This window comes from Melopsittacus undulatus, chromosome 1 (assembly GCF_012275295.1).
Source record: "Melopsittacus undulatus isolate bMelUnd1 chromosome 1, bMelUnd1.mat.Z, whole genome shotgun sequence".
In the NCBI taxonomy this organism is placed as follows: Eukaryota; Metazoa; Chordata; class Aves; order Psittaciformes; family Psittaculidae; genus Melopsittacus; species Melopsittacus undulatus.
Genome location: NC_047527.1, coordinates 62,421,119 through 62,434,925, shown reverse-complemented (window position 1 = coordinate 62,434,925; position 13,807 = coordinate 62,421,119). Strand labels below are relative to the sequence as shown.

The window sequence follows — 13,807 nt, the reverse complement described above, 5'->3', positions numbered from 1 at the left end:
CTGTGTGATAGAGCTGCACCTGGAAACAACAGTGTGAACAAAAGCAGAGAGGTCTGGCTGGAGTTAAAAGTTAGCAGCAAGTGATAAAAGGAACACATTGCCAGTTGCGGTGACTGAGAAATATTTGCTATGCTAATGGCAAGAGAAGCAGTGATTTTTAAGTTAATTAGATTCAGCTTTTCTTTCCAATACCATTTGGGGTGCAGAGCAGGTTACCTAAAGGTGCCGTTCTGAAGTATGTCAGTAGAGAGGCTTTCATGGAGAGCAGGTAACCTTATGGAAATGACAACATGTAATTCATCATAGTTAATGTGGGTTTGGACTAGCTGACTGGAGAGGTCTCACTCACATGCAATTTGATAACAGGTTCCCTTTGTCAGTAAAAAATTATTCAAAAAAGGGAGGTTATAATATACTTATCACCTCTCCTCCACCTATAAATCAGATACTTTAGTTAAAAGTCTAACATGTAATTTACAAGTATCTTGAAAACATATTTTTAAAGTGCATATGGTTCTTAATTATCCATGGGAGTCTTAATATATTAAGTAAAAATTCTGCAATAATTTATAATGTATTTGTAGTATGTTAGGATCCGTTCTAGAATTAAATTTTTTGCTTTGTGTTTTCTATGTCTGATTTTCTTTAATGTGAACCTCAAAATTGAGCAGCTTTAGCTACCTTACAGGCATTTAAGGCAACTGAGGCATTGATAACTGATTAGACTGGTGTTTGAACAAACGTGTATGCTGTAAAACTGTTCTGCTTGTATTTGTAATACTAGAAAGACATTGGTCTTGGTCTTCCTGAGTTCGTGTTAAGTTCTTGCATCCACTGGTCCTATCAGGAATGTGCCAAGTGTTGCGTGGAAAATATACCATATTATTTTAAATCGGATTCTGACAAGCTTTCTCATGCAAGTCCCTACTCCTTGAATTTGGGCTTGCTGCAAGTTCTTTCCATGTTACATGTCTTCCTGCCCAACGTATATGGATATGGTTCGTTCGTGAATATTCACCTTATGCAGGGAAATAGGTTTCAAGACCTCTTGCTGATTTAGTTATGTATGAAATCTCTTTGATGCTGTAATGAATGAGACTGGGACCTCCTTGGAAGGAGGGAAGAAAATCTCCCTTCTCCTAGAAGAAGACTAGTGGCCACGACCAAGGGATTAGTTTCTGGAAAATTCAGTATTGGTAGCCAAGTGGCAGCCTTATGAATGGAGAGAGGCTACAGGTTAAGAAAAGGAAGCAGTGAGGCAGGCCTCGAGGAGGACTGAAGGCCTTCTGGAAACTAGAAGGGACTGTGCAGAGCTGCCTGCACTGCAAAGTCATTAGGTCATCTGAAATATGCCTGGAAATAAGGATTTGGCATTAAAGATACAGTGTGAAGTGGGAGCTTTATTTAATAAAGCCGTGCTTTGTTCTTCCCCTCTCTCCCTTGGAATTAATTATCCCACATGATAGTCTGATTAAGTCCCAATTCTTCTTTTTTATTTTCCTTTTTTTTTCCTCCTTTAATTTAAAGGAATTCTGAAATTCTTTTTCTTTTTTCTTCCGAGTAGCTCCAGACATGTGCATACTCTAGCTGTCATTATTGTGGATGCTGAAATATTGTGGATGGATTTTCATGGGGTGGCAAAATTTATATGCCTGACACAAGGTATTCCAAATTTGATTATTATTTTTTTGCTCCCAAAACATGGAGCTGTAAAAAAAATTCTGCAAAACAAGCTTTCCAGAATTTTGTTACCCATGAGCTAAGCCATTTTGGCTGTTAGTGGAGAGGACTTGGGGAAAAAAGTGATCTGAGGCAGATAGCTGGCTTGGAAAATTGCATTCATAAGCTCTGAAGTTTTGTAAGAGCAGAAAGCAGCACTCTCTTACAGCAAAGATCTAGAGTCTGTAGTGCAAGTGCCAAGAGCAGCATATAAGTAAATCTGAATAATACGCATTTTGCATAATGCGATGTGGGTCTGAACTGAAGACTTTTGGGGGAAGTATGTGTGAGGTGTACTTGTTCCCAGCTCCTGGCTTTCTCCTGGTTCTACACCAGTACACAGGCAAGACACTGCTGTTAGATGGTCAGCGGTGTCTCTTTGCTTCTAGTTCCCTCTGCTTCTAATTTGAGAAACAGAATGCTCCTAGAAAGGGAAGTGTCAGGCAGCTTCGGTAATCGGTTTGCTCTTGTCTTTGCATATTGCTCCTTTTTGTGTTGTAAATCTCAAAGCAGGTTTTTAATTTAGTTCTGTGTTTAACAGCTTTAGCTACTCTGAAATAAATGCCGAGACTGTTTTTAAATGGGATCTCTTGTTCATGTAAAGAGCTGTATTAAAAGTAGTGGATATAATGAAAAATACAGCCCAGCTTTGTAATGTAATGACTTCCACCAGATAAGGAAAATGAAACCAATTTCATTTACGGTGTATTGGGTGTTGTCACTATATTAAAGGTTATACTAGTATTTCTGAAAAGTTGGTAGCTCAGTAATTTAATCAACTTAACAGCCTAAGCCCATGTAGGGTTACAAAGTTCAGTTATCACTTGTCTTGAAAAGAGCAAGTTCTGTGTTTGAAGCTATTTAAAATGCTGTTCTACGAGCAGCAGTTAGAAACAGCAATGCTAAAATTAACAATGTAGTCATGCTAATTGATTGTATTGTGCAGGTAGGTTGTGAATTCTTAATTATATGGTTTTTAATAAACTATCTGCTATTGGTTTTGTGTAGATCGTCCTTTGCAGGCTGGAAGTGCCAAGTGCAGGATAATTCAGTGAATGATGTGGACTATTTCAGCTTCTTGTTTTCAACCCTTATAGGTAATCCATGTGAATGTCATAATTCAGAATTAACAAACTGAAATCTGTTTTTGATAGTCAATTACTGGACTTAATGTATAATAAATGGTTTAGTAAGTACTTCTTGAAAGTAATTCTAGTCTTGCTATGTATTTTTGATGTTTTTTTCTCTTGGTCTGATTTTTGACACCCTATTTTTACACTTTGCCATTTGGGCTGAATATTTGCATACTTTTTTTCTTCATTCTAGCAACTTTCCGTAGCAAATATGAGGAAAAGCTAAATTCAGCATTTGACACAAGAATTTTTTTCTCTAGATGTAGGTAAATGCCTTTTATTGGTTCGTAACAATACAAATGAGTGCCTCTGGGATTTCCTGTGGACATGCTCACGCTATTAAAAACATTCCATCAGAATAAAGTAATACATTGAAGTGAGCTGCCCAAGGCCAGCATGTGAGCAGAATTACTTCTGCCTGCTATATTCTGACTCAGATATAAAAATAGTTGTACTCTGTGGTGATGCAACCTTGGGAAATTACAGTGGTTAAAATGACATAATATTACTGAGAAGTTTCTTCCAGCAGTTTCTCCTGTGGAAAAAAGCAAGTGTCTTTTCTTCATCACCCCAGTCATTCATAATGTTCAGCTACTTTGCTTTCAAAAATTCAAGGTTTTTTTCCTTAAAGCAGTGAAGAGAGTGCTTTAGTGGTAGCTGAGAAAATGCAAGCAAACCCAAAGTGTCTGTTTTGGAGCAGTAGTCCTGTTTTACTACAGCATCCAATACCTGGCTAGAAATAATTAGCCAAACTAAGTGTTTTTTTAAACCCTGAGGTTATGTTAGAAGGTTACTGAGTTATTGTGAAGATGTGGTGAACTGTCTTGTGTTATATTGTCTTGCATATATATATGTATGTATTAAAGATACATACATTGAAAATAACATCAGCCTCTTACAAGTTTTAGATGACATAGTTTAAATGGGTATTCCGTTGATTTTGTTCAAATACTTGTGTGCTTTCAGAAGCCAGACTTTGTATTTTGATATACCTAATTTAAAATACCAAGCAAAAGTTTCTTCATGAAAAAATGTTGTATAGACATAATTTAAAAGACAGTGCTTGTCAGTGATGCTGTTGAAGTAGAACAGTGCTTGGCTTGTTTTGTGATACTTTTGTACTGCTTCTTTTTCTCTAGGGTTTTCAAGAGAGGAGTTGACTAGTCTCCAGGGCATTAGAGGAAAACCACACATTAGCCAGTCACAGCTTTCACCTGTCCGTCTTTACCTAACTGATCTGGACCAGTTTTTACACCACTGGGCTGTGACAGAGGTAATACATCAACGCTAATTCTAAATGACAGCATACAAACTGGGAGTGCTCTCCATCCCTTTTCCACAGATGCCTAAATCTTGTTGTGAGCTGAGTTGAAAACAGAATGAAAAATATAATAGCTGTCAAACAGCCAACGTTATTCTACAGCCATCAGATAATATTTGAAGGAAGCTGCTTCGAAAGGGGAATGTTCAGACGTATGCAAAACAATCCTCATGGAAAAATGGGTAGCAGTCTTGGTGGAAAATTCTGAAATGCTAATAAGATTAAGAGCAGCAATATGTTTTGGCTTTTAAAAGTACAGTAAGTGTAAAATTACTAACTGTAAAGAGTTTTTTGAGAAGAAATCCCAATGTTAATTGAAAAGCACTTGCATTAAGTGAGATTTTAACTTGGAAGTAATGGCATTGGTGATTATTTAAAATAACTTCTGGTGCTTATTTAATAAAATTTTACTGGGATTAGAAACTTCCCTGGGAATTCAGTTAGTGACAGCAAAGTAGTTTGATTATAGATAGCTTGTTTGTGCCTTTGGTTCCTGGTTGCAAGTTTGATTTACTTCTCCTACCACAATCTTTCCAATGGTTTGGTGACATCAAGGAGAGTCAGTATTTTCAGAAATCCAAAACTTGCTTTTTTTAAAGTACCTTTTCTTGGGAAAGACCCAAGGTGCTCTCTCAGGTTTGCAGAACTGGATGGCAGTCATTAAGCAAAAAGCTGGGTATGTCTGGTTAGTAATGAAAGATCATTTAGACATCCTATAAGCATTGCATTCCTTCTGCAGTTATGTATGAGCCTGAAGTCTTTTCTGTAGACTAAGTAATGAAAGGGAGAATAGGAACAATAATCCCACATATCAAAGATCTGAAGAGTGTTGAGACCTTCTAGGCCTATCTCATTTTTTATGCTCTTAACAAAAGGAAGTTTTGGACTGCTCCTTATCTCTAAGCTTGAGAAGGAGATTGGAGGCTCCTCCTCACAAGCATGTTCACAGTTGGAGATATGACCCAGTTCACTAGAAACTGTATCAGATGTACCTAGCATATGATCAGGAATAATCAGCAAGGATTTATCAAGGGTAGATTGTGCTCAACCAACCTGTTAGCCTTCTGCAGCAAGGTGACTAGCTTTTGAGAGCAGTTTATCTTGACTTGGGTACGGTTTTTGACACTGTATCCCGTAACATCCTTGTCAGCATGCTGACAAACATAAATAGACAGGGAAGTGGATTGAAAGCTGCCTGAATGGCCAGGCCAAAGGGTTCAGTGGTGCAAAGTCCAGTTGGAGGCAAGTTGCTAGTGATGTAGGGATCAGTACTGGAGGCAGTCAGAAATTTCACAGGAATACTTGTAATAGAGCAGGTAGTTTGTGCTGGGTGCTCTGCAAGCACCTCTTCTCTCACAAGAAAATAAACGAACAGGAACAGACCCCCTGAAACTCAGAGCAGCAGCCTCTGAGGAGAAGAAAATTGCCAACAGATCGGGGTCTTCTAGGATGCCTTGAAAGACAGTGTCATATGATGGCTCTACCTATGTGTGTTGAGTTTGAGGGAGATAGGTTTGGAAACCACTTACTTGCAAGTTCAAGGTGTGTCACAATTTTGAAATCAGGCTATTTTTAGCTGTGGCTGAAAATTTTTTCTTTTAAATAAAGAAGTGCTACAGGAAATCGTAAAACCTAGCTTGAATTAGTCATGCTTTTGGTGTATCTGAGTGGTGCAGCTTCTGTATGTTGAATCTTTCATGCTTTTCTGTACGGGATGAGGAAGTTTATAGTGATGCTATAATGTTAAGCAAAATATTTGTAGTAATTAAAAATCCCTAGTGGTGAGAGAACAGCCCTCTGTTGGCTGCAGAGCAGGCAGCACCCAGGCCTCTACTTTAACTGCTCTTTCATGAGAGTTCTCATTGAGTTGTTGTAATTCAGGGTTTCCTTGTAATGGAAAAATATTTTCTTGTAGGTGAAAATAAATAAGGAACTGATGGAATTAGGATTTGACAGCTTAGTTTCCTAGGAATAAATGAGGCTAGTGATCAGATTCTTACTATTCCATCTATCTTCCTCTTTCTTCTCTTCCACCACCAGTTCTGTTTAAACCACTGGCTAGTTTTTGGCTCTCTGCTAAAAGAATAACATTGCAAATACTCGTTGCCTGTAAGCACTATGAAAAGAAGCACAAGGAAGAAAAACCTTCTAGATTAGCACAAGGCAGTTCCTAACTCTGTTTCTGCATCCTGCTTGGCAGCAGCCAGCTGTCCAGCCTGCATGGTCATCACTCTGAACTGGGTTATCAAGAGTTTTATGAGGCCGGAGTCACTGGGGTCACAGTGCTGAAGAAGGGCAAGGGAAGAAGGGTCGCAGCCATGACTCTAGGAGGTCATATTGGTGGCTTTATTACTTGCTGCTTGGCTTTGTTTTCAAACCCAGAGGAAGGCAGTCCCAGCTTTCTGTTGCTAGCTAGCTGTACTGTGCAGTGAGTGGTGTGTATTTCTTGTTGTAATGAACCATAAGAGGGAATATTATTGTATAATGTATGCATGCCAGAGAAGAAAGAGCTTCTGTGCCTCTGGAGAAAGAGCTAGTTATGTAAAGGTAAGAGTAACTTGAGGCATTTTCAAGTAGCAGCTTGGACTTCAGGAGTGTTCGTGTAACTAGGGCATTTGGTATGGTAGCACGTGGCTAACCATAATTGTTGAAAAGGCCAAACATGCTTTTCTGATAGCTATTAATGCTATTAAGTGCTTTATAACAAAAAATGTATTGAGGTGGATACTGCTTGTAATTCTGTTTTTTGTCTGAAGAGTGGTAATGGGTACGGTGGAAATCTGAAGCCACGTTTGAGGTTTTTTTGTGGAAGCTTTTAGATACTGGTGATTTGTACTTAAGAACAATGCTTAAGTGCCCCTTTAAATGCTGTTTTGCATAGCTGTAGAAGTTAATCTTCATATTTTGTCTAAAAGATGTGTTAAATGTGGAAAGCCTGGTTTCTTTTTTGGAGCAACTTCTACTTAAAATGCTTCTGCCTTATTAAAGCCAATTATTTAAAATCACACCCCAGCAGCTGAAATAAATGGGGCTCCAGAATAAATGGTTGCAGCCTTAGGGAAGAGGCTTTAGCCTTCGCTCATTTTAACTGTGCCTATAGTGTTTGTTGGTAATATTGTTCACTCCCCTGTAATTTAATTGTTCGGTTAGTATCGAGTGAAATAGTGCCGACAGGAATGAACAGTTTAACAAGGTAACCATGTATACATGATAATTTCTGTTGTAATATTCAGTGTGTGTGATGCTTGAACAACTTGGAGGGGGAAGGCAAATGATAATTTGAAGGTTCTGGTCGAAGTGAAGGTTCTGGAGTTATATTGAACATATAGGTGACCTGAAGAAATAAAATACTCCTCAGAAATTGAAGATACAAGAGCAGACACTAGGGAAGGTTAGCTGCTTTTAAAAGCAGTCTTGAATTCTAAAACCTTGGGATACGTGCAGTGCCTTAATTTGTGTCAAAGCCTGAGAAGTCTTCTAAGTGAAATAGGCTTGGAAAGGCTGTATCTGCAGTGATGTGCTATGAAAAATTACAACACGTCAATAAAGATAGCAAGTGAGTGTATGTAAATTCAGTCTTTCAAAGACGTTTGCCTTGAGAAGGAAGAAGTGGTGTTGCGGCGCTGTGGCTTAACTTCAGGCAGAGATTAACACTTCCACAAACCCACTAAGTTCTAAAAATTTAGATTTTGGGTTGAAGTTCCTGTAAGATTTCAACTTGTCTTTATTGAGATTTCCAGGGGGAGAAAAAGCACCTGAGGGTAAATGGTTTCTTTCCTAGGTGAGTGCTATGCTGTAATTGTTAACCTCTTTAAGGAGGATTAAAACCCTCTGTATGAACCTGTTAGTGTTTTGTAAAACCACCTTGTATACAAGTTTTATGTTTAGAAATGAAAGTATTTTTTCTTGAAAAACAATGCAAATTCTGAAGAAACAGAAGAGAAATTACATAATGTAATGCCTCCTAAAATGAATGAGGCTCACTTTCAAAGATCTCTTCCATCATTTTCTTAAGATACAAAAAATAAAGAAGTGAATGGCACTACCTCCACCCCACAAAAAACCCACCTCAGACCCAAACCAAGAAAACCCCAACCAACCTAATAAAACCTAAACAGCAAGATGCAAACTCCCAAGAAACCTAACCTGATCTTCCAGTGTATCTTACATATCTTGTGACATAGCTGGGAGCTCACGTCACTGTGTGTAACTGATGTGAATTAACATCTCCACAATCACTGTACATTATGCTGTATATTCAGGTTTTGGCTTGTGATAGCTAGACTAAATGTGCTCAAAAAGACAGGCTATGTGGGTCAAGAGCTAGCTTCCTAAGTGTTCACGTTTCTGTGTTTCTGTGCCTTTTTGTTTGGGGAACAGGCAGGTGGGTGAGTTTGGAGACTTGTACATGAGATGTTCCTTTCACTGTCCTGTGCATGGCCTGATCAGGAGGCACCTGTGTGGATGGTGATATTTTATAGCTGTAAGGAAGCTGCAGAGCTGTGAAAGAAGGGCTTCTTATGGCTGCAGAGGATGAAACAAAAGCTGCTTGGGTAGCCAAGATATTTTATGGTGTCCTTTCTTTGAATTTTGTAAGGTGGCTCTGAGAACCAGGCCTTTGCCGTTTCTCAGGTACAGCTTTGGTTGCTCCCTGATAGCACATTTCCTGTTGAGCATTATCTCAGATTTTGCAGACAAAAGAATAATGTTTCCAGAAAAGCCCATTGCTTAGTTAGACACTGGGATTGTCCCTAGCACGTGGTTCTCTACCACCGGCACCAAATCTTGCTGGAACTCACGATCAGATTGTTGCACAGGAGGTGAGCAGTGGTGATTACCAGTCCTGTATGTGTCCAGGAGCAAATAAAGGTAACTTCACTTGATTTAGTTGACTTTCAGTATAGGTATAACATCCGACTGTGTGCTACAGCCAAGGAGTCTGCAGATAGGCAATAAACACAGTTCAGCAATTGCAAGATAAGTCTGCATGCTGTAGTTACCCTGTTTCTGAGCCAGTAACTGGGCATTTAGTGTGTTTTGTAATCCTTCTAATTACTTAGAAATACATCTTCCATCACGATGCAGGACACAATATATGTTCTTAAGCATTTGTAAGTCTTAATCAACTTTCTGTATTCCTGCCTTGCTGCCCTGAATGTGAAGTAAGACTCATGGTTTTTTTTGCCCCCTGTTGCCAACCTCTGTAATGTTATTTGCAGACTCTGTTCCTCTGTCTTGCCTTTTTACTTAACCTAGATTTTTGTTTTGGTTTATTGTTGTTGTGTGTGGGTTTCATGTGGGGTTTTCTGTGTTGTTGTTTTCTTGGGTTTTTTTCTGGAGTCACTGAATCAGGAATACCTTTCACATCCGCCCCTGTGAGCTTCGCCAAGGCAGATGAACAAAGATCTCTTGTACGCAGCTTTCTCAACAACTCAGGGCACTGTTAATATTGCCCTGTCAAATCAATTTATTTCAGAAGGAGAAGCAGCACCTGTCAAGGGAGTAGTGTCTGATAAGCGAGGGTGCTTGGGGGAAGCTGGCCAAGCTTCAGACAACAAGCTTCATTGCCTGCCCCATCACCTGAAAACTTCTCGTTTTCTACGCTCTGCAGGAACATGTTACACTGGATAGAGTCCTGCTCAAAACAGTCGTTTATTTCACAAGGGCTTTGGAATTGACTGCGAACAGGCTGTTACATTTCACTTACCTGTGTTTGAGGTGGATGTGAATGTGAATTGAAAAATGTAAAGTTAGGGTGTAGTGTCTGGTGTGTGCCAACTTACTTGTTTAGTAAAGTCCCTTCTCTTGGAGTCAGAGCTGACTTTGGTCGGACTCCACTGAGTGGCTTGCTGAAATACTTGATCCATTCTCTTTCCTGCTTGCTCTGTCCTCATGCCTGTGTGTGGCTTCAGAGCAAGGGGAGTGTTTTTCACTGAAAAAGAGTACTTTGCAGCATGATGAAGTTTGAAATCATTTGCAGGGTTTCCCTGGAGAGTTACTGGTAAAATCTTTCCCTTGAGGCTTTTTGAGTCAAGATTCTGTCACGCTACGGGAAGGAAGCGTTGAGTGATTCAGGAAGTGAGAACAGTTAAATAATGGCAAAACATTACTCTTGGTTCATCATTTGTGTGTGTTCCTGTTGCCACGAGAGCACAGGCTGAGAGCTCTCCTTCCTCGGGTCACCCCAACTCCACCATTTGGAGTTGAGAACATCTTACAGATAAGCAGTTTAAAACTGATGAATTCCTCTGGTTGTATGTTGGAGCTGAGGAAAGCCTATTTCAGACTGGATTAATATTCAGTTAAGTTGGTTCTCAGCAGTAAAAATGCTTTTAACTAGACTAGATTAAAATACTCCATGGTTTCAGTATCTCCAGAAAGCCCCAGGGAATGCTCCTGGGCTGCCTTCACAGCCTTTTGGGTTTTATTCCCGTTCTATCTGGCTGCTGTTGAAGTATGTCTTCAGTACGGCAGGCAGGGAGACCTGTGTAATAATGATTTCCTGCAGCCCTAGTAGGGAACCTGCTGTTGTAGCTGTGTGGCTCAGTGCTAGGATGGGTAGTTGAGCTTGTCTGATCAATAAGGTTTGGTTTGAATAACTGACAGTGGATACCAGAGCCTGTAGTATTTGCTGCATAACACTGATAGGTAATCCTGGTGTTTAAGAGAATGCGTTTCTTTGGCTGAATTCATTCAAGTGGACATCAACAAAATTAAGGCGATAACAACCCCAAAGACCCAACCCCTCTAAACCTGAACCAAACCTGTTATACTTGTCTCCAAAAGGTATAAACCCCCTACAATCAGCAGTGCTTGTTCTCTGTCCATTCACTTCAGGAAGACTCTGAAACAAAACTACACTCTGGCTTTGGTCCAAAACTAATCTACGAATGCACCAAAAATGTGATAAATGCTAATCAAATGTAAAGTAATGAATCAGCTGTGACATTTTATTATGGAAATTAAACATCATGCAAACCCTTGCCTCAGGAAAATGAATTGTCAGGAAAAATACTAATTTTCATGTGATAATTAAATTTTCTTTGCTTTTCATTTCCATGTCTAATAACGTTTCAGTTTCACTTTTTATAACAGGCATTTGTTATGAAAACCATTTCAAGCAGGATTTAATTTATGGAATTGAAAAAGATTGCCACTCCCACTTAATTGTAGGAAAATAGAACTGGTTGTAGGCAATGGTTCTGCTATTTTGCGGGTCAGAAAGATCCGAAAGGTTGAAAAATTAACTTGCACTTAACCACAGCCCTTCTAAGCAAGTGTGCTGTTCTCCAGTGGTACGATCCCTGTTTTTCCTTGCCAGTTCTGGGAGAGCCGGAGTGTCAGTGAATTGTACCTGTTATAAGATGCTCCTACAACTACTCATTTCAAGGAGAACCTCAGTGGACTGGTAGGCCTGTTCTAGGACATAGTCCTAAGGGTGAAATAGTAATGATGGTTTTGTTAATGATGAAACCTTAGTTTGCTGGGAGGGCCTGGTGGGTTTGCCTTCAGTGTCTTTAATTTGTTGGTCTCTTGTGGGTATGTGTTGAATCAGAAGGGATCTCTAGCATACTGTGCCTAGTGTCATGTGCTCACAAGCATATGGCATACCCTGTTTATAAACTTCCTAACCTCTGTTTTATGAGCAACAAATATCTCCTGCTTTTCCCCTTCTGTGTCCATCCTTCCTAATTTCCACCTCATCTGGATTCCCAGCCAGCTGTGAGCATCGTTATTTTTTGTCACTGGTTGGTTATGTCTGTTCTCCTGCAGTGGTTTTCACCTCTTTGTTGCAGTTGTAAGTGATGATAATAACTCTTCTCAAATACAGTTGTGGCAGCCTCAGCAGGTGAAGTTCTTTCTGTTGACACCTGTATGACAGTATTCTTGTATTCCCAAGAATAGCACTCAAAGTGCAGCATACAGCAGCACTACGAGATGTAGGATGGGAGTATACAGTTACAGTAATATTATTTCATTATTAAATAGAGATACAGTATCAAAAATAAGCTTATTATTTGCCATTATCTTAAATTCTTCCCTACCTCAAATGTTTGCTCTTGCTGTTTTCTTTCCAGTTCCATTAAGCACAAGTAGAAAGTTGTATTCCTTGTGTATTGATTCTTCCATCTTCCTTAGGAGGACACTATGACTGCTCATGGTCTAACACACACACTGTGCATGTTGCTTTCCAGAGGCTTCAGCTGGCACTCTGGTGGGATAAACAGGGAATGTGAAAGAGGGAGGTCATCCAGGCTCTCTGACTGGTTCGCAGATTATTGGGAGAGATGGGAAGGAAAAGAGGAATTGAGAAAGCCATCTGCTGAGGAGTGTAGTACAGCTTGCTAGCAGAGCTGCTAGAGCTCGTGTGTCTCTGTCCTTTCTAGGAGCCATGCAGCAGTTTTGGGGGTCCTGGACAACTCTTTTCCTGCCCTGCCATTCTGGCCAGGGTATTTTTTTTACCAAGAAAGGAAGATCTGAGTCTTGGGTGTTGTTTTTGTTTTGCTTCTTAAAGCCCTCTTCCCATTGTGCCCTGGGGCACCTGTTACAGTTTGCTAGTGGCTGATGGTTATACAAGCACCAGTTTTGGCAGCTCATAAAACACGATCTCCCTCTGTAGTTTTACATTTTGTATCAGCTTTGAATGTGATGTTCTTGGCAGTGTAGAGGAAAATAAGTCAGAAATGGATCTTTGCTACTTTCTTCTTTGTTATGTTATTTTTCTGTCCTGTTCACTGTGATTCCTCTCTGTCATGCTTGATAAAGTTACTTGTGAAGGTGTTTTCTGCAGTTCTTCAGCTCCAAGGAAAGGCACGTGGAGGCTTGATGTGGTGCTGTAGCTGGATAGAATATTTTTGGCCTTCTCCTTCTAGCACATAGGTAAAATGAAGAAAGGCACTAACAAACAAACTAATGGTGTAAGCTGTCATCTCCTTAAACACGGAACAATTTATGTTGGCAATGTTACTGATTCTTTACAGTGCATAAGAGTAGTTTGAGACAAAGCTGCTGTGTGTCCCCATAGGTATTTAGGTCTGTCAGCAAAGTATGACAACACAGTGAATGATTGCTGGTTGCATTTAGAGTGCTTAAATATAACTTTGTTTTATTAAAACAGATGATCTGTCACAGCTTGTCCACCATACCTTCACAGAGTCAGTGTTTTGACATTCTCCAGACTGGCATCTGTAAATATCTGGTAAGTACCATTTTGTCTTTTCTGTCACTTTCATGTGATAAATGTTGTAGTGGTCTCTCCCCAGATACACTTATTCCATATACTTTGTGTATAATTTCAGCATTTGCAAAACTTTTTGACAAGATTAGCAGAGTTTTAAAGGGTATCTTGTAACTGTCAGTATCCAAACTTAGATGAATTCCTTTTGCTCCGATCTGAGAATAGTTCAGCTCGTTTTCAAGCCAGGTCAGCCTTAAATGTAAGTCTTTGCTTTTCGAAAGAGCAACTATAGCAGCTTGGATGAGTTTCATAGTCTGTCTTCTCCTGATTCTGAACACTGAGGGTGGGGATGGCAAGGCCAGAGCTGTGTAACAGAATTTGCAGTTACCTGTGATGCTGCCTGCTGAGGGGGGGGACCTGTCTGACCTGCTGCCAGGATGGTTCTGGAGCTAATGG

General features: G+C 39.8%; 1 protein-coding gene across 1 annotated transcript in view; it reads left to right on the top strand.

Moving 5' to 3' along the window:
* Positions 1–13,807, top strand: part of TEX10 (testis expressed 10) — a 49,100-nt gene that overhangs the window by 31,542 nt on the left and 3,751 nt on the right. Inside the window, exons 11-13 of the mRNA XM_005153423.3 lie at positions 2,728–2,816; positions 3,992–4,125; positions 13,292–13,372. Coding sequence (XP_005153480.3) covers positions 2,728–2,816; positions 3,992–4,125; positions 13,292–13,372 — 304 coding nt within the window. The remainder of the gene's footprint in view (positions 1–2,727; positions 2,817–3,991; positions 4,126–13,291; positions 13,373–13,807) is intronic.